This window comes from Heteronotia binoei, chromosome 21, assembly GCF_032191835.1.
Source record: "Heteronotia binoei isolate CCM8104 ecotype False Entrance Well chromosome 21, APGP_CSIRO_Hbin_v1, whole genome shotgun sequence".
Taxonomy (NCBI): Eukaryota; Metazoa; Chordata; class Lepidosauria; order Squamata; family Gekkonidae; genus Heteronotia; species Heteronotia binoei.
Window position 1 is genome coordinate 58,245,815 of NC_083243.1, and position 21,118 is coordinate 58,266,932.

A 21,118-nucleotide genomic window follows, 5' to 3' on the forward strand; every position below is an offset into this window, starting at 1 on the left:
CCAACATGACTGACTACTTGGATCTATCAGAACAGATTTAAAAATGTGAAAAAATTATTTAGAAATTTACAACACTTTAGCACTCTCAAATTTAATTGGCTATAGCTAAGAAATACAACAGATTATATAGGTTAATTACACTCATTACAGCAGTATTATATTCCCATTGAAGCTTAAGAGAAAAAAGTACATAGCACCACAAAAGGTGGGAATCCATGGATGGTTACCAGCAGCCAGTCATTTACACTTAGTTTGTCTCTCTCATGCACATGGTAAAAACAATGTGATACCTTGCTTAGTTCACAGTGTTACCACTTAGAAAGGGGAATGCAACGTATGTTTTAAAAAATGAATCACTGAGGCTTTGAAAGAAAGGGCACATTTACATCTGTTTGATAACAAATGCAGATTAGCCAATTGGGAATTAGAGGCAAGTAGAGTTTTTTTAAAAAATCATTCCGACAAAACTGCATATACTGAAGTCCAGGGGTACCCGGTTGCCTAAGTCAACTGAAAGAGCAGTTCTTACAATTATGCATGAATTCCAGAGGGATACCTATGGGTGGCCTGGTGAAGCAAACACATACCAGAGTCTTGTGATACTTAAATAAACAAACAAAAATAAAATAAATTATGCTGAAATAAGATTTTGTTAGCCTTTAAGACTCCTGTTTACTTTGGTTAGATATAAAAAATATTGTTGCCTTAGACCCAAAGTCTGTTTATACCAGCATTCTTTTTTCCACTATGGCCATCCAAGTACCCTGGATAGTCTAAAAAGCAAGGCACATAGAAGTCAAAACCTTTCCCCCCTTGTTGGCCCCAGCAAATAGTATTCAAAGGTACACTGTCTCTAAAAGCAGACACTCTACTTAAAAGCAGAAGCTCTAAAAGCAGAAGCTCCACTTAGCCATTGATAAATGTCTTAACCATGAATTTTTCTAACCCCCCTTAAAGCCATTTACGCTAGTGACAGTCAGTTTTATACATCACAAGTGTTGTGTGAAGCAATAACTTCTTTTGTCTGTCCTCAGCAGAAATGCCAGATGTTTTCAATCAGGGAAATAATACATTAAAGGTATTCCCCTGCATGGCTTCTGCTATAAATATGAGGGTTCCAGCATTTCCACAGTAAGCATACACATCCACTCTTAACAAAGGGAAGAGCAATCAGCAGCAAAATGTCACCAGTCTTCAGCAGCATCCTCCTGAACCCCCCCCCCCCGACCAAAATACCAACTAATCAGGAAGACCTCTTTGCAAAAAGCACTCCATGTACCCTTGTGGTTTTACAAACAAACATTTCACTTTCTCAGAAAAATTAATCAGTCTTCCCATTTTGTCAGCAGAAGTTAGAACAAACATCATATCAGGAAGGAGGTTTCCCAGGTCCAACTCAGCTGCCTCCAGCTGAATATCTGCAACATGTAATGAGATGCAAATTATATATGCCAATATAGGCTTTTGTGTGAGATGGAAATTCTGCATGAAATGCACCCAAATGCTAAGAAAGAACAGACTTCTAAAGATGCCTTACTCACTGGATTTATCACTGATCAGATTATTCTTATCATGCAGGTATGTGCAAAAGCTTATGCTAATCAGTAATGGAAGCATTCACAAATTCCTCCCTGAAAAGCTCCAGCTATGCTTAGAACACTAAAACATTTATAATAGTATACAATTCCTCAAATACATCTAGAAGGCTATTATTTAGGGGGGTAGACAAGATTCATGGAGAAGAGGTCCACCAATGTCTACTAGAGATGATGAGCAGTCTCCGTGTTTAGAAGCAGTAAATCTCTGAATACTAATTCTAGGAACCAGCACCAGGGGAAGGCCTTGGCCTCTGTGCCGTTTGTTGGTACTCCAGGGCAACTGGTTGGTAGCCTTGTGAGACAGGATGCTGGACTAGATGGAGCACTGATTTGATCCAGCAGGGCTTTTCTTACATAGGCTGTCTAGATGATCTTGACTGACTTGTATCAGAGGACCAATTAGATTGTAACAGCAATCAATCAGATGCTACTGAAAAGCTCTAAAAGACGACATGTAAAAACATCCTGACATGTATCCCCTTCTGCAACTGGTGTTCAGGGTCAACAAGGAGATTCCATTTAGTTATTATGCTTTAATAACAGTATACAGATCTATCCCCCCTATTCCATATGTGCTATCCCCCTATCCCATTGTGCCCACTGCTACACTGCTTTCAAACTTGTTCAAGACACAGTGTGTTTTTGCTGCTTTCAGCTAGAAATGCCTTACAAAGAAAATGGTAGAAATTCTAAAGTTGGCCAATACTACACTACTAGCAGCCAACATGTCCCAATCAAGCCTTGGCCATAAGGGGCACTTTATTCTTTCTCAAAACCTCTATACTCCCTTAGTTCCTCATGTGCAGGAGCTCATTAAAAAAGCATGAGTTAACATGCAAAAATGATCCATCATGAAATGTAATAGTTCACTGAGTATGCTGATGAGTATGCTGAAAATCTGTGGTATTCTGACTGAACAGCAGAGTATTTGTGGTATTCTGAGTCAAGAGGGAAGGTGAGGTTCAAATATTTTCATATATACAACAGCAAATATACATTATTTATATAGTGCATCTCAACTGTTCCAAGTCACTGCACATACATTATGCCACTACATGCATACAGAAAAGCCTTGTAAGGTCAGCTGGTAAGAAATTGTTGACTTTTCAAACTGAGAGCCTAATCAGAGAATAACTGCCTGCCTAAAGCCATCCAGCAGGTGCATGAAAGAGGAGACATTGAACCAGGGACTTCAGCTTGTACTTTTTAGCCATTATACAAAAACAGTATAGCTGGTTTAAACAACAACTATATATTTGTGTGTATGCGCACACACACATAAAGGAATGACATAGACAATTAATGAGATGTAGAAAGAAATGCATGCCCTCCCTCGGGCTTGCTTCTTGTTCTCTTGTTCCCCCACTACAGTCTCTTCCTCCTCTATTATCAGCATTGCTGCCTCCTCTTCTCCTTCCCCCCAACTCCTTTATTTATTAAAGCATTTATATATTACCCTTCTTTATCATTCAAGGCAGCTTACAGTAAAACCAAAGATAAAGAAACAAGCCCCACTCCCCCCTTTAAAAATGCTTGCTATTCAAACCCCCTCAAATGCCCTTGCAAACAGGCAGGCCCTTGCAGGGCATTCTGAAGATCTCCAAGGAGGGGTCCCCTCTCACCTCTTCAGGGAGCCCATTCCACAGAGCTGGAGCCATGGTGGAAAAGGCCCGGGCTCTGGCTGATGCCAAATGGTCCACCTCAGGGGTAGGACAGCCAGCAGGCTGCGTTATGAATGTAGCTGGTGCACAGGGACATACGGAAGGAGGTAGTAGCCACTTTCTCAGCTTTTTGCACCATACTTTTAAAAAAGAAATGCCCAGTTGTATATCTCCTAATACTAACAGGGATCTTGGCTGGTGTTTTTATAAAGGTGCAGTTACACACATTGCTTCTTCATTTTGCTTTATTTTTCAATAGCCTCTGGAGTTTTTCTGCAAGCCTGGGTGCTCACTCAGGCTCAAAGAAATATCTCCCTTTCCTTTTTATTCTACACTCTGGAGTTATATTCAGAATTACATGTTCAGTATTTTAAATATAATATTATGTAAGGTTTCAACTTTAAATATCAACAAATTATATTTGTAATTGTCTCTTTGTCAAAAATTTATAAACAGCTATGCCCTCAAAAAGTTACCATGTCCAAAGCTTATGCTTCTGTGAAACATGCTTGCATTCAAAGGTTACATTAAATCATAATATTTACTCTTTTGGTACAAGATTAGAATCTTTGATTTGCTCACAGCTAGCCAGCATTAACATAACTGAGATACATCAGCCCCACCTAGTGGCCATTTCTTTCAATTCCAAACAAAACTATTAAAAGTTCAAAACAGAAGAACGTTTTCATACCGCAGGACAACAGTGCCTCAGTTTATACAGAATGTCAGATCACAGTTTCGTATTACATAAATGAAAGCCAACTGTGACTTCTTCCCTTACCTTTCCATCTGAAATGACAAACTATGGTTTACATTTGCCCCCCAACTAAAACATAGTTTAGGGTAGGGTAGATCAGCATTATAATATAAGCCAGGGGTGGCCAACGGTAGCGCTCCAGATGTTTTTTGCCTACAACTCCCATCAGCCCCAGCCACTGGCTATGCTGGCTGGGGCTGATGGGAGTTGTAGGCAAAAAACATCTGGAGAGCAACTGTTGGCCACCCCTGATATAAGCCATGATATTATGCCACAGAGGCAGGCAACTATCAGTAAATATACATCCCTGCAAATAATGCATACCTTAATCTCTTTGCAACTCACCTCTGGGTTTGTTTTCCTAAATGTATCTGTCCCTTGTATCACATCCTTTATTATTTTTTGCTTGAGAAAGTCATACTCTTCAGGGCTAAGATTAATCTTTTCCAAGTACTGATCACAAGAAGGGCACTGTCCACTGTAACATCAATAGAACCATAGACATCAGTGGATCTATCAGATGATCATAAAAATCTGTATGTAAAATTTGATTTCAAGAAAAGATTTTTAAAAATTCTACTTAAAGCATTGCCTGCATGATAGATGAGATCTCTGAAGGAACAGAGCATATAAAACACAAGTTCTAAGGATTGAATAAAAATGAACAGAATCAGATACATTTCATTGATTCAATGCTGCTTCCTATACATTTCCAAGATTTCATTCATTTACCAAGGTCAGAAACAAAGTTTCACAGGCCCTAGCACTTGATTGTTCATTGGTCTTAATGGACATTTAGGAACTGTTCCAGGTTCACTGAACCATAACTAGATAAATCTACTTAATTTACATAATAAAAATTAGAATGATCAAAATGGCAAAAAAAAATACCAGGGTGCAGCATCTGTACTATTACACCTTGAATTTGCAGGGAAGTCCACAATATTCAATAACAGTTTATTTTTAAAAAATTGAACCATTCAGAATATTATTTTGGTGGTTACAGATTTTGAAAAAAAATCCTGCTTAAATCTACTGTGGTGTAGATTGGAACTGTTACAGCAGCAGTCCCCAACCCCTTTGCACCAGGGACCGGTTTTGTGGAAGACAATTTTTTCCAAGGACTTGGCGGGGGGGGGGGATGCGATGGTTTCAGGATGATACAATTGTGCACTTTATTGCCATTAGTATGATGTAGTGGTTAAGTGTGAGGACTCTTATCTGGGAGAACCAGGTTTGATTCCCCACTCCTCCATTTGCTGCTGCTGGAATGGCCCTGGGTCAGGCATAGCTCTCAGAATTGTCCTTGAAACGGCAGCTTCTATGAGAGCTCTCTCAGCCCCACCTACATCACAGAGTCTCTGTTGTGTGGGGAGGAAGATAAAGGAGATTGTAAGCTGCTCTGAGATTCGAAATGGAGGGCAGGATATAAATCCAGTGTCATCATCACATTATTATTACATTGTAATATATAATGACAGTAATGTATGGCTGTGAGAGTTGGACCATAAAGAAGGCCGAGCGAAGAAGAATAGATGCTTTTGAACTGTGGTGCTGGAGAAGAATCTTGAGAGTCCCCTGGACTACAAGAAGATCAAATCTGTCAGTCCTAAGGGAAATCAATCCTGACTGTTCCCTGGAAGGTCAGATGCTGAAGCTCAAATACTTTGGCCACCAAATGAGAAGGGAGCACTCACTAGAGAAGATCCTGATGCTGGCAAAAGAAGAAGGGGACAGCAAAAGATGAGATGGCTGGACAGCGTTACTGATGTAGCTAACACAAATTTGAGCAGTCTTTGGAGGATGGTAGAAGACAGGAGGGCATGGTGTGACTTTGTCCATGGGGTGTCAAAGAGTCGGACTCAACTGTGCGACTGTACAACAAATATATAATGAAATAATTATACAACTCACAGCCCAGAACCGGTCCATGGCCCAGGGGTTGGGGACCCCTGTGTTACAGTGTACTGCTATTAGTTTCCAAAAAGAAATCTTAGAATTACATGTGTGTAATTGGTCAGAAAAATGACATGCCTAACGTAAGTCTGAAGCTATGATCATGAAGTGTTTCCACTGGCTCTTAAAATCAAAGCACTTAAGAGCAAAATATTACACAGAGCTTTAACAACAAGGAATATATTTACCTATTTTTTAAGGTAGTTAAGTTTCCTTTCCAGTTCTCTCCAGGAAGACTACAAAAGATTGCACAAATGTTAGAATCTAGTAAAACAACTAATCACATGTAAAAAGGGGAGGGGGGACACCATCCTGTCAGTACAATCATATTAGGGATGCAATTCTTATGCATTTTCCCGAACAGGGCCCTTTGAATGTCATGGGATATTTGACTAAATATGCTTAGGTATTGTTTTATTATATTTCTATTCTTTCCTTCAAGGAATTTAGGCTAGTTCATATGGCCTTCTCCATCCCACCCCCCCCCCATTTTTAGTCACAACCATCCTCTAGGGTGAGAGAGAGAATGGCCTAAGGTCAGCTAGTGAACTACACTGCTGAATGGGCATGGTTCTCTGTATTCAAAGTTTTAGTCACGCTATACCACCATGATGGCTTTCAAAATCATGATGCATGGCTGCAATCCTGTGCAGAAAATGTTGTGCAGCCATGCAGTCCTCCATACAATTTTTTTTTAAAAAAAATCCATGTTAATACCTTTTTATTGGACCAACCAGTGCTATATACAGCTACTTGTGTATACTTTTTATTTATTTAATTTATACCCACCCTACCCCAGAAGTTGGCACAGGGTGGCTTACAACATAAAAACATCAAACAATAAAAACAGTAGAACAATAAATAGCAGCAAGAAAATAACAAGAAGAGCAGATACCCTAAAAGACTCCACTGCCCAAATAATACCCTAAAAAACTCCACTGTCCAAATAATATCTAAAGCAGTAGGACACTGGAAGGGGGTCCATGGAAAGGACAGGACAGAATGGTTGAACCAGATCTGGTATTCAATGGGCAGCCAGCCCAGTTGGCACAACACCGGCTGAATGCACGCCTGCTCAGGTGTCATCATCAGCAGGCATGCTGCTGCATTCTGCAGTAGCTGCAATTTCTGGATCAGGCTCAAGAGTAGCCCCATGTAAAGCAAGTTAAAGTAATCCAACCTGGAAGCAACCACTGCATGGATCACTGTAGCTAAGTCCCAGGGGTGAGATAGGGAACCAGTTGCCTCATTAGCCAGAGATGATAAAAGGCTGATCTGGCAACCAAAGTAACCTGGGCATCCATAGACAGTAAGGAATCCAACATTATCATGAGACTCCTTACCCTCAGTGATGGCACCAGGGTGCCTCACTGAAGACTTGGAGCCTGATTCCCAATCCCAGACCCCCACAACTCAGGTACAGGACCTCTATTTTTGTTGGATTCAATTTCAGACGGCTCTGCTGCAATCATCCAGCCATGGCCCCTAACGCCCTGTCCAAAATGTCTGGGGTGGAGTGAAGTTCAGCCATCCATCCATCAACAGATAGAGCTGGGTGTCATCAGTATATTGATAGCCCAACTCACACCCTCAGACCAACTGGTTGAGAAGGCATATATAGATGTTAAAAAACATCAGAGAGAGGATTGCCTCTGAGGCACCCCACATTCAAGTGGGTATCACGGGGACATCCTCTCCCCTGGCACCACACTGTCCCTGACTATGAAGAAAGCAGACCCTCATATCCCAACATGGCAAGGCAGTGGGTCAGCAGGTAGTAGTCGACCACGTTGAATGCTGCGCTGTCAGGTCTAAAAGCAGCAGCAGCACCAACCTGCCTTGATCCAGTTACTTCCAGAGGTCATATGTGAAGGCGGCCATGGGCAGGGCAGAAGCCAGACTGGAAGGGATCCAGTATGGAAACAGCATCTAAGAAAGTGCACAGCTGCTCAGCCACCACCCTCTCAACTACCTTACCCAGAAACAAAAGATTCAAGACTGGGTGATAGTTGGTAAGAGCCCCAGGGTCCAAGTGATGTTTTTTTGAGAAGTGGATGTACCAATACCTCCTTCAAGCTCCTTGGAAATACCCTGAAAATAGGGATAATATATCCCAAGGGGGTCCAAACCCCATCCCTGCAAGCTTTAACTAGCCAGAGGAACAGTGGTGAAAGGGTCTTGTGGCAGGCCTTACAGCTGTCAGGATCTTATCCACCTCCTCACTGAAAAGGTCCAAGAGGACTTCCAGTTCCCTTTCTGTATCAACTGTGGCCAGGCAATCCTGGAGGAGCAGCAAGACTTCATCTGAAAAAAGCTTGCAAATGCCTCACAGACAATAGTCAATTCCCTATCATTTTGTTTGCTTTGAGGCAAGACAGTCAAAGACTGAATCATCCTAAATAACTGGGTCATGTGAGAGCTATCAGACGCAATGGAGGCTGCATTAAAAGTCTTTTTAGTGGCCTTCACTGCCATCTCATAGTATTTCATAAACAACCCATAAGATGCTCTTGTAGCTTCATCACAAGTAAGCCACCATGTGAGAAAAAGACCCCTAATTTCAGAACATCGTAGTCGCCTGTTTGGTTGCCAGGGTGCCTGGAGATTCAGCTCACACACATCTGCCAGGAAAACGTGGGTTTTGTCTACCAGAATGTAAGGGACTTATGTGAGTACTAACAGCCACAACGTTGCAGCAGCACTTGGTATCTCTGGAAGAATGCTAACCAGGAGGACAGATGGGTTTCCAGCCGCTCCATGCACGCACCATCTCAGCTGTTACAGTGGAAGAAGTTGCGCCACCAGGAACTGTCCAGGCAGACGGTTTCCAGCCTTGACCACGAAATCCATGTTGATAGGCTAACATCATCAGCAACTATCTTCCTGTAGTGCCAGACTCCACAACAGCGAAGCGAGAAGCTCACGTACTCAACAGCTGTCACTTATGCATAAGGCAATCAAGCTTATCTTAGGCGTGGATCCTGTCAGACTGCCTAAGCTCTTGTCCAACGGAACCCAAGACAAAGGATGGTGCCAGCAGAGGAGTGAAGAAGAGGAAGAACATCTTCATCTAGAGCCAAACTTCTTTGTATAGATCGGGTGTTACCTTAGGTAGCAATTTGGCCATCTATTGTCACCTTTTAGATAAGTTTTGATAGTTTGTTAATCCCTTCCACCCCAATAATTTTACGAATTCTTTTCCCTAATGGTCACCCTGGAGCCTCCCTCTTTTTCCCATTGTTATCTGAAGGCCCAATCAGGTAACCAGGGTCAGGTATGCTCATTGGCCAGGTATGGGTACCCAATCAAGTTCCTCCAATAAACTGGCCATTGGACACCACAAATGTCCAGCCCTTGTGGTCATTACAGAACCTCCCTTTTCTGAGGTCACCACCTGTCATCCATCCCTGTACCTCCTACCCCCTAAGGGCTCAAGGTAGTCATAACCTCTGACCCAGCTCCCCACAGGTGTGCATCTAGCTGTACCTCATTCCTGCTGTTTAGATACATCCCCGATTCCTGATCAGCTGAGGGTCCCTTCCCCCATCGCCCTAGTTTGTCGCCATTGGAGCCTTCCTCGAAGACTACGATCGGTAATTATCACCCTGTTTGTCCATCCTTATGTTACCTCTCTCTATTTTTTTAGGTCTGTATGTATGTCATATGTATCTATTGTCTTGTATGTGTGTTCTATATTTTTTGTAATAAATTCATAATTGTTTTACTTCATTAGTGTCCTTGGTAAATTTAGGAATAATTTCTGGAAGTGGAATCCTGTATACATAGATTCTAGGTCCTTTTGAGCCAAAGTTGCCCACCTGTCAATTCCCCAACCTCTATTGAGGGCATTTTGGCTTACAACCATCCTCACTGTAGCTGTCTCAGTTATCACTTCATCCTCCATCGCTCTGTGGTGTACCTTGGGGCAAGTATGTTGTGTCAACGACCACAGAGAGCAAGCTATGCCAATCCTCCACCAGGTCATCTAACAAGTCACCAGGGGGCACCAGATTCCACAGAACATTCTGGAAGCCAATCAGGTCCATCAGTCTCCATGGGTGAGCGTAAATCTGCTTGCCACCTAAACAGGAAGGGTTAGGAATGTCCGGTCAGGCCTTCAGTCTGACCGTGGGGCCACATTAGTGGCCACCAGATTCACATTAATCCCCATGCCAAAACTAAGATCTAGCCAGTGTGTGGCCTGCTGCATGTGTAGGAGCCAACTGGGAGAGTTCTAGTGCCACCATGGATAACAGTAGGCCCCTGGTCTGAGAGGAGGTTGCATCATTGGCATGGACACTGAAGTTCCCAAGAACTAAAAGTCTGGGGTGCTCCAGAGCCCAGCCAGATACCCTGCCGGTCTTGTTGGGAAACCCAGTGTAGAAACCCAGGGGGGTAAGTTGGTTCAGGACAACATTTTTGCCCCTCCCTCACCCAGGTCTCGGTCATACATGCCAGATCTATATGTTGGTCTACCAGACAGTTCTGGAGAACAGAGATCATATTATTAATAGACTTGGCATTACACAACACCAGTGTCACAGAAGGGTAAACTTTCCTAGCTCCACAACCAGCATTCCTTGGGATGGGACAGAGGCACCAAGCGGACCAAGCATTATTGTATCTCCATCTCCTTCCCCTCATCCTGCCTTGTCCCACCATCATACCTCCCTCATCCCACTATCACTGGAATCCCTGACTGGGACATGGCCTCCCCTGCCAGATATTATGCCAGTTTGTTTTACTTTAAGCTGATCCTTATTTGAAGGAACTTTATTTACTATTACAAATGCAAATACAAAACCAACTTAATTTAATCAAATCCTTAATTTAATAAGGATAGTATATACTAAGATAGACGTTCTGCAGCAGCCACAGGAGTTTCAGGGGTGGAAGTGATGTCAGGCTATGCACCAATGTAATGTAAGCAAAAACTGACTTGACATTAGCGTGCTGGCTGGTGCTCTAGAAATTCTATGGTATTACCACAAAATTTCTAGAGCATCTGCTAACATCTGAAAACCTGGATGTAATGTTACCATATAGCCCAACATAATTTCTTCCCCCCACCCTTTCTCCTCCCGGACCAAGAGGCAAGGGCAGGTGGGAGAACCCACCTCTGGGAGACTGCCCACCTGAAATGGGCACTTGGCAAACCTAGTTCTGACACTCATAATGTGTTTCAGTGATCATAACTCAACACTACGTAAGTATACCTGGTCTTTTAGGTCAACAACCCCTTAAAATATGTGTTGCCATTTGTTTTCAAAAATATTTATATTTATATTCTGCCTTTCTCTTTGGCTCATGGTACAAATATTTCAACATAGCTTGGAAATTACTTATTCTTTGCTAAAGTCTCAATAAGCTCTATGAAAAAGATTTACAGAGGAGTCTCAACTATTACACTCTTCTAAGCCCACTGACTTAAATTGTACAAGAGCATAACTCTACTTCAGATGGCACTAAGATATATCCAGTAGCTGGGTGACAGGGCCCAAAGGCAGCAGAACGACCCAAACAGCTTGCATGTTGAATGATGCAAAGAGTCAATTTAACAAAATGGGAAAGTGGTTTCGTTTTATCATAATCCCTGTCAACAAGCTGAAAGACAGAAAAGAGCTTCCCCCTCTCTCACTGGTGTATATTCTGAATATTTACTGTATGTTCACATTGCTGCTCATATCGTCATTCAGTTTTGTACTCCTAGAACTATTACATTGTTCACTCAGTGTCCTATAAAACATTCATTATTTTTTTCTCTTTCTGTACTCTTGAAATGCTCTTTCAGTCACAGTGAGAATGGTATGCTATAAATAAGGAAAATAAATAAATAAATTTACCTTTCAAACCATTGGTTTATGCTCTGCATTAGTGCTTCTCCAGGATATACTTGATTATCTCTTAAATAGGAGAGGATATGAATGAGTTTGGTTTTCCATTGATCATCCCTCACACTTTTGCCAATGTCAAAGAAAGCTTGTATGGTATCCAGGTTTGGCATCAAATCCTTTACAACCATCTCATAAAACAGTTCGCATGCTAGATTTATGTCCTGGTTAATAAGGGCCCCTTTGATGCAATCTCCATAGTTTCCTTTTGAAGGGGTCATGACTTTTTTAATCTCCTCCAGCAGGGACAATGCCTCCTTCCAGCGCTGAGAACCGCTCAGACCTCTGATCAGGAGACTATAAGCTGCCGTTTCTAAAACCTTATATCTGGTTTTCATAATGTCATGGATATCATATATCTCTTCCACCTCCTTCTGAGAAACACACAGAGTTAAGTATTTCACCAAGAGAGAATACGCAATATCCCCCTGTCGATCAGCAACGGCAACAAGCAAGGACTTAGCCACATCTATGGGACTATTATGAGCAATCATTTGGTCAAACATTACCTCTTCAAACTTTCTAATTGTTTCAAATTCTGCTATCATCTTTCCCCACTCCTCCACACTCAAAGGTTTTTCTGGAGGACAGAGGATGAACTTTTTAGAAGAAGTGGGTTTCTTGATATCTGTAAGAGACTCTTGATTCGATCTCATTTTGGAAGCTCCAGCAGCAAACAGGTTGAAAGGGCGGGGAGAGAAATTGTATCTCCCAGCTCTGCCTTGCCTTATATCGTCCTCTTTTTCTGTAGATTTTAACTTCGTAGTTCCCTTACAGATTGCTTTGGGATCTATGGGTTTTGCAGACCAAGATGATGTTGTACAAATTAAGCACCCCAAAACAGCAGGTAATTGGCAAGGATTCAGAATAGGATAGAACATCTGATACGTCTTTAATGAAGTTGGTAATACCCAATTGGTAGTTTGGCAGAAAAGTGCCATATCACCAGAAAACGTTAAAATTGCAAGAGAGGTTTCTAATGCAATAACCCAGGAACAAGTGTCATTCACAGTATAAAAGAATATTGAAAATCTTGTCAAATCTTGGGACAAGAGGGGATAGAAGTTACTGGTAAACTGAGCTGTTTCATTAATCTTGTCAGAAGACTCAATACAATCACTTCAAAATGTGAGCATCTCTTTCCTCAAAAGGCTGAAGAACATGATGTTCTTTCATCTTGTCATAAACGTACAGTGCAGCAAGAAGTACAACAGTGTGAAATATTCAAGTCAGATCAGGCTAGAGAAAAATCAAAACAATGAGTTAACACTTTTCCAAACAACACAAGATTTTACATACAGATATTTAAATAAGCACACAATTTTAGCAAACTGAGAAATTCTTCTTGCCCATGCTGCAGCAAAACAAAGTTTCAGAGTCCTAGGAATAGGCAAGTGACCTTCTAGTCAGTTCAAAACCACAGCCCTTAATAAGTATAATGCAATTGCCTTCGATCTCTGATTGCTAACATTTAAACAAGATGAACAAGAAGCTGCTCATCTGCCACTATCCTGAATACTACAATGCAGCTAAAGGATGCATCCCTGACTTGATATTCACCCCCATTCCAAAATACTTTCAGTTTCATGAGCCCCTATCCTTTTGGCTGTTTAGAATCTTGTGTTCAAGCATACATACATGCAATTTACTGGCATGGGAGACAGTCCCACTAAAAAAAGTATAAAAATGAAAAAATCATAGCAGGCATCCCCTCTCTTTGCTTCCTGTGCTATTTTCTGTCTGAGAACATTCTAAAATGTGACCATCTGCGAGTGTCCACCTGCAGTCTGAATTGATGCACTCCATTCTAACACCTGAGAACCCAGTCACCTCATCTTCATCCAGCTGATGCCTAAATGAATGAGACTCTACTGACAATCTCGGTTATTTTTGCCTGCTTACTTCTTCCTGAGAAGAAACCATTACAAGTAGAGTGACAATCCCTATTAACGTCACATAACTAAAGAGATTTTATGTATTGCACAAATTGCAGTCTGCATCCCCTAATCTCACTATCATTCAGTCAGTGCATTCAAAGAACAAAAAGACAACCATAACCAAGTTCAGAAATTATTTTGATTTCTATTCCTTCACACACTTACAGTATTATGTTACAGCTTGTACAGACAAAACTAAGCACACCTATACCATCGAACTTAACTGTTACAAACCGCAACTTCCCTGCTCCTAAAAGCTACCCAGACTCTCCGCATGGTATAGAACACGTGTTCCGGAAACCTAGAGTGCAGAGGTTGCTGGGACTTGTAGTCCAACTTTGTGTAAAAAGCAGAGTCAAGTAACACCTTTAAGACCAACAAAGTTTTATTCAGAATGTAAGCTTTCGTGCACTAGAAGCACACTTCATCAGACAGTAGGATAGAATGCCAAACAGTCCTAAATATAGAGAAAGTGGGCAGTGAATCAGTATGCAAAATCATGGGAATGTTTTTAGCAGATTTTACTTTGTGTAAAGTTAGCGTACCCTAACTTCGTGATGTCCTTTGTTTAACCCAACCTTGAATAGCTAGAGCAACGAATAGACTCTGCATTTAGTGCCTGTGATACTCTCACAATCACTCTTCAATTCTGACATGTTTATTGACTTCGCTGTTTCCCAACACAACAAATGGCGTCTAACCAAACTAGTTGTTCTTTCAATTTATTAGTGGCACTATTTTGCCACAGATTCTAACGGTGCTATTTCACATGCTCAACCACTGCCCACTAGCTATATGCAACTCTGCTCGCTGAACCCCATGTCACTGTCTGATAAAGTATGAATGCACAGGAAAGCTTACATTCTGAATAATCTGAATAAAACTTTGTTAGTCTTAAAGGTGCTACTGGGCTCCAACTTTGTGCTATTACCCAACAACAAAAAATAGATACCATAATACCGACTCCATATAATTGCCCGTTACCCGGGCTGAGAACCCACCATGTACCGAGAAGCGCACGTAAAGCCTTCGTCAACAAACCCTTCCTCGGCGCGTTCGGCCGATTGCTTTCCCTAGATCGGCTGACTATTCCCCGTGATCTCCAAGACCAATGAGAAGTGAGAACTAGCAGAAATGGGGGAGGGGGCAGTCTATAATAGCCATGTTGGTTAAGGGCACCTGTTCTGAGAAAAGCGCTGGTCTTTCGGGCCATGGCTTTTCTACCGGTAGGTAAGATGGTGGCGGTACAGAAAGATCACGTGATCCGGGTACCGTTGTCCGGATGTTCGGCGGTTGGTGGCGGTTGAAGGGAGCGGTGCAGTTGGCTGGCTAGGGCGGAAGCATCGCGGGATATGGATTGGAAGCAGGCGCTGAAGAGCCGCCTGGCCGCAAACACCGACCGTAAGTCTCTGCGCTGGGACAGATGCTGTCAGTTTGCGCTAGTCTGTCAGTGGTGGGCTCTGAGGAGGGAATAACTGACAAATGGAGATTGAGGACAGTTACCGGCCTTCAGCACATGTGGGCCTTCACTGCTTAATCGCAGCCCTTTCAGAGAGGCTTGGGTTGGCCGGCTCCCGCAGTTCGTGTCTCCAGGAAGGATCCTTTCCCGACGACTTCGGGGCTGCTGCTCTTCCTGTGTGGCTGAGGCTCTCTTCCCCCCTCCCCACCAGAGGCCGCCTGTCAGGGAGAAAGCAGTGAATAAGACGTTTGAGTCTACCAGTTTGTATACCGCCTCTTGTCTTAGACATTCCAAAGCGATAAACACAAACTTAAAAAAACAAACTGCGAAGTTGTAACATTGTAACACCGGTTCAGTTCCCAAAATAATTTAAAAGGGAGGGGAGCAGTTTAGCTTCTGAAAGGGGAAAGATCTTAAATTGCATTGTGTGCGTGTGTGTGTATGTTTTGTGAGGGGGTGAGGTTTGCTATCAGGTTGCAGCTGACTTGTCTATGGCAACGTCATAGGGTTTTCAAGGCAAGAGACATTCAGAAGTGCATACCAACTCTGGTATTCGTTGGAGGTCTCCCATCCAAAGACTAACCAATGTCACCCCTCCATAGTTTCTGAGATCTGATGAGATCCAACTGGCCTGGGTTATCCTGCTCAGGGCACTACTGTGTACCCAGAAGTAAATTCCATTATGGTCAGTGGGCTTTATTTCCATGTAACTAAGATTGCATTCTGAATGTTCCTCTGGGAGAGTAATGGGAATAGCTTTGATCTAATGAGGTCAGGTGATTTTCTCAATCCCTCCACAGACCCCTCTTCATTCCTCAATAAATCTCTCTGTTTGTATATGTAATTTATTGTGACATTTATAATCTATTGAAGACCTTATTTAAGAACATCAGGGCAATGTGCATATGAAAATGTAAAATTTCCAGAAATTTTGAACCTGGGGGAGATGCTTTCTTAATATACCTAAATTTATGTTGCTGCTTTAGCAGCATAAAAGGCTTTATTTGGTACTTAGCATGTGACATTGTATTATTTGATAATATTTAGGGAATTCAAAAGTACAGAAACCTTTGGTTTCTATAAGCAAAATTATGAATATGATTAAAGATTGAGAACTGCTGCATCCTGGTGCTTGAGGGAGACAACAGTGGGAGGGCTTCCAGTGTTCTGGCCCTACTGGTGGACCTCCTGATGGCTCCTGGGTTTTTTGGCCACTGTGTGACAGAGTGCTGGACTGGATGGGCCATTGGCCTGATGGAACACAGCTTCTCTTATATTCTTATGAACTGCCTGTGTTTTTTGTGGGGTGGTGTTTCTACCAAAGGTTTTGTGATCTAGCATCTGTAGTACAGTATTAGTTGTCATCTCTGCTCTCTCACATCTTAGCCAAGTCCTAGATAGCCTCAGGTTTTATCCAGAGATTCTAATGCTCCTTGCTTCTCTTTTTCAGTCCTTAACTATGTCCAATATTGCTATCAAATTTGATTAGTCTATTTAATAGTATTCTATGTACAATCATTATAAGTGCAACTGAAGCAGAGCAAAGCAAAACATTAAAGTCTAGAGAGCATTAAGGAATAATGTTTCAAGCCTTGACATTTTTTTGGAATATGTTTTAAATAATTATTTTTTATATGTAAAGTGACTCTGTGATTAGGAATTGTGTTATAACTATTGCAGGGTAATATTAAATTGCTTTAAATTTTCAAATTATTATTTTACAAGATTATGCATGGGATAGAGAGGTAGAGAAAGAAGTACTTTTCTCCCTTTCTCACAATACAAGAACTCGTGGGCACTCAATGAAATTGCTGAGCAGTCTGGTTAGAACAGATAAAAGGAAGTACTTCTTCACCCAAAGGTTGATTAACACATGGGATTCACTGCCACAGGAGATGGTGGCGGCTACAAGCATAGCCAGCTTCAAGAGGGGATTGGATAAACATATGGAGCAGAGGTCCATCAGTGGCTGTTAGCCGCAGCATATTGTTGGAACTCTGTCTGCGGCAAGTGCTCTGTATTCTTGGTGCTTGGGAGGGGCAGCAGTGTGAGGGCTTAGTGTTCTGGTTCCACTGATGGACCTCCTGATGGCACCTGGGGGTTTTTTGGCCACTGTGTGACAGAGTGTTGGACTGAAAGGGCCATTGGCCTCATCCAACATGGCTTCTCTTATGTTCTTATGTTTTAATTTTTTTAAAGCAGTGGTTCCTAAATGTTTTGGACCACTGCTCCCTTGATTCCATAAACTCATCCCCCCTACTGTATAAAAAGCATTATTCAGAACAGCAGTTTGCATGACCCACTAAGGAAGATAACAAAACTCAGAACAGTAATGACTAATTGCATGTTTATTCAAATTTAGTTTAATTTATTCAACAAAATATATGAACTTGAATTAGTGATACCAGCTTTTCAAAGTCTGATAGTAATTTACCAAGATTCTTAGTTACCACAATTAGTAACTACTTCTCTGTTCATTAAATTTTAAAAGCAATAGATGGGCTTAATGAAGTTATATCACTTTCCTGGTGTGTGATTTAAAGTCAACAGGAATCTTCAATTGCCACATTTAGTAATCTGGAGTTAATTTCTTTGCTTGGAGAGAAGCTAGATGACCACACTAAAACCATGTTTCACCAAATATAATGTTGGAAATGCAACAAGCAGCTTTTTAATCATTGCAGAATAATCAGAAATTTCCTTTTGTAACCTAAACTCTTGGTACAATTTCTTAAACTTTGGTTTCAGCTCAGTGTCATTTTGTAACTCAGTTCAATCAGTAACCAAGAACATAGGGAAATAAATACTAAATTATATTTATATTATGTCATATTATCAGCAAAAACTTGAAAAATGAAAAAAAAAGACAAAGTGGTGACAACAAATTCTCAAAACTGGTCTGATTAGAGCTCTAGTGGCATATTTACTAAAAATCCAATCATTTCCATCAGATTTCATTGCAATGCAGAGGCAGTAATTTGGAATGTCATTTGCAAGTGCCACAGCCTGATCAGTCCTAAATAAGTGAACAATACAGTCAAAGGGGCCCACCAGTGCCCCCTGCCACTTAGCACCCATCAGATATTCCCAATTCCTCCAATGGGTGATATCATCCACTTTGGGAACCACTGTTTTAGAATTACATTTCTACTTACTAGGCCCATAAGCACTTTGATTTTTAGTATCATTACTTGTATAAGAGTGTCCAGGTTTTACTGCCCAATGAATCACAGTATTTCAATACAAGTTATTTGCCCCAGGTTCAATGCTGTACAGAAGCAGTCTCCCCCTGCCCTCCCGATTCCCAGAGCATCATGATGCATTCTTTGATCTTTCCTGTAAAGTCTGAGGAAAGATTGCAACAAAGCCTCAGTGGCTGTTATGTGGGCAGGAAAGTTTGGATTTTCCCAGTCTGGCCCACATGGCAGCTGTTTTCCCTGGTCCTGTTCTCACAGTGACCATTCACCCCTGCTTGAAGGGGTGTTATAATTGGCAACTGAATGTCATTACATCACTATAACATTACAGTAACTTAGTTTAATTCTGGGTATAAGCTTTCATTTGCATGCACACTTCATCAGATATATAGAAACACTTTTCCTCAAGTCTTAAATAAAGGGGGGTAGTTATCAGGAAGGGTAGTTAGAGTCAAGATGCATAAGTAACTGAGTGATAACTATTGCTGAGATTAGATTGCTATTAAGGTTAGGTTTGCCAATCCCCAGTTGTGGGCAGGGTTGGGGTTAGGATTTGGAGGCCCTTCCCCTGCTTCAGGGTCATCAGAAAGCGGGGGGCGGGGAGAAATGTCTGCTGGGCACTCCATTATTCCCTATGGAGACTGATTCCCATAGGGCATAATGTAGAATTTATCTGTGGGTATCTGGGTCTCGGAGTGGGCTGTTTTTTGAGGTAGAGGCACCAAATTTACAGCATAGCATCCAATGACTCTCCTCAAAACACCCTCCAAGTTTCAAAAAGATTTGATCTGGGGGTCCAATTGTATGAGCTCCAAAAGAAGGTGCCCCAAAGAAATGCCTTCCAATGGAGGGAAGGCATTTAAAATATGTGTGGTCCCTTTAAATGTGTTGGCCAGAACTCCCGTTGGAGCTCAATTATGCTTGTCACAACCTTGCTCCTGGCTCCCCCCCCCCCATATGTCTCCTGGCTCCACCCCCAAAGTCCCCAGATATTTCTTGAATTGGACTTGGCAACCCTAATTAAGACCTGTTGATGGCAGCAAGTTAGCCTACAAATACAATAGTTAACATACAGATGTGAAAACTAAGTGTGTCCAGTCACACCTCCAAGACCAACAAGGTTCAAATCTGGGTATAAACTTTCTAGGGTTTGTTTTTTGGGTTTTGTTTTTTAAAGTAAATATATAGTGTCTTTTGTTGCAGAAATGCGCCTTTCTGAAGAAATGTAGGGATTCAGGAAAACCTGGAATAAGAGAACCTGATAAACAGAATATTATTGTATCTAATATCTGGTTGTTGTTGGGTTGTTGTTGTTTTTTAAACCCACTGAAAAGCCCTAGCAGTGCTGGGGATGGTGGTGGTGGCTGCAACTAGGGACAAGGAAGCTGCAGGGAATCGTGCCTTTGGGAAGGCCCATTGCCACTGTGCTATATTGGCAGCCATAACAACAATACGGAAAAACGCATAAGCCTGTCCCTTGTAGCAAAAGTGTGTGAGAATGTAAATGTTTTCTGAAGGTTAAAACTGCAATGCTGCTGTTTAGAATGTATTATGATTGAACAAAACCAAGCTAAATGCTAACAGAAGTTTGAGTGGGGAAACCCTTAATTTGCAGTTTTCCTAATTAGCTATTTGCAAAGGTATTTTAAGACAAGACTGCTGCTTTTCTCTCCTTGTCCTTCTTGTGCATTCTTCACAAAGCTATATCCCCTGTTTTTGCTTCCTGCTGTTATTTTTTCCAAGCTGGAAGGAGCACTACTAAGCTGTTTCAGCTTTCTCTCTCAAGTTTAAAAAATTAGAAAAGAGAGTTGATTGATGTTCTTTCTCTGTGGAGTTCTCAAGCTTCTATAACTCAGCTTTTAGAAGTCAGAGAATAAAAGTAGCCTTGAGTTAAAGTAAGCATATGTGAAGAGTCCATGTGATGTACAGCAGTAATTGATCTTCATAGAAACAATCGTGAATAAACTTTGCTTTGTGTAAGAGCTATACATACTATGTATTCATATGAATAATAAACTTATTCTGGTACCAAAATGCTTAATTTTTATGTAAAACCTCTTTCCTATAATCAAGTGCAAGAGAGGCACCATCTGATTGCAATAATCTCTATCTTTTTAAATTGTATATTAAACTAACTTCCAACTTGTTCTTTGGGATATTGTTTTCATTTATACATAAAAAGATATACACACATACAGTCAGAGAGACAGAGCAGTTGTTTCATAGTCGCTGAAGAATTTAAAGTAAAGATGGATGCAAATGGAAGGAGTATTTTATATGACTATTGAAAAAATATTTTTTCACACATTCAGAATTTACTGAGATTCTAACAGGAGAGGTTTACATATAATTCTTTGTTTCCCAGCGCCCTTTCCAAGATGTTGCTGGGAGAGTTGCTATGGCATACAACTGTAAATTCTTCAATGTAAGAAGCCACTGTAGCCTACACTGGAATTACCAGTTCCTCAAGAACAGAGCACTAGTTAGATGATGATATAGGTTACCAATAAATAGTTTGAATTCATCACTGCTGGAAGTGTTTAGAAATAAGTTAATAGTTTACCTTTTTCGGGGAATGTTTGTGTGTCATTAGTATTAAGATTGAGGATTTCCTTTACCTGTGTTTTTAGTTCTGGGTTGGGTTGGTTTTATCTGTGTTGAG

The 21,118-nt window shown here is 41.4% G+C and overlaps 2 protein-coding genes across 4 annotated transcripts in view; one reads left to right on the forward strand and one right to left on the reverse strand.

The window, feature by feature from the left end:
• Positions 1-15,006, reverse strand: part of PRORP (protein only RNase P catalytic subunit) — a 77,600-nt gene extending 62,594 nt beyond the window's left edge. The window contains exons 1-4 of one of the 2 annotated variants that reach the window (XM_060261308.1): positions 14,802-15,006; positions 11,816-13,102; positions 6,161-6,208; positions 4,362-4,494 (exon numbers count right to left, since the gene is read on the reverse strand). In XM_060261308.1, coding sequence (XP_060117291.1) covers positions 4,362-4,494; positions 6,161-6,208; positions 11,816-12,804 — 1,170 coding nt within the window. In that variant the 5' untranslated portion in view covers positions 12,805-13,102; positions 14,802-15,006. Of the gene's footprint in view, positions 1-4,361; positions 4,495-6,160; positions 6,209-11,815; positions 13,103-13,965; positions 14,103-14,801 lie in introns of those variants that run through there. The other variant, XM_060261309.1, reaches the window with a different exon arrangement.
• PPP2R3C (protein phosphatase 2 regulatory subunit B''gamma) overlaps positions 14,898-21,118 on the forward strand; it is a 52,533-nt gene continuing 46,312 nt past the window's right edge. Inside the window, exon 1 of one of the 2 annotated variants that reach the window (XM_060261311.1) lies at positions 14,898-15,201. In XM_060261311.1, the coding sequence (XP_060117294.1) occupies positions 15,153-15,201 (49 nt within the window). In that variant the 5' untranslated portion in view covers positions 14,898-15,152. The remainder of the gene's footprint in view (positions 15,202-21,118) is intronic. The other variant, XM_060261310.1, reaches the window with a different exon arrangement.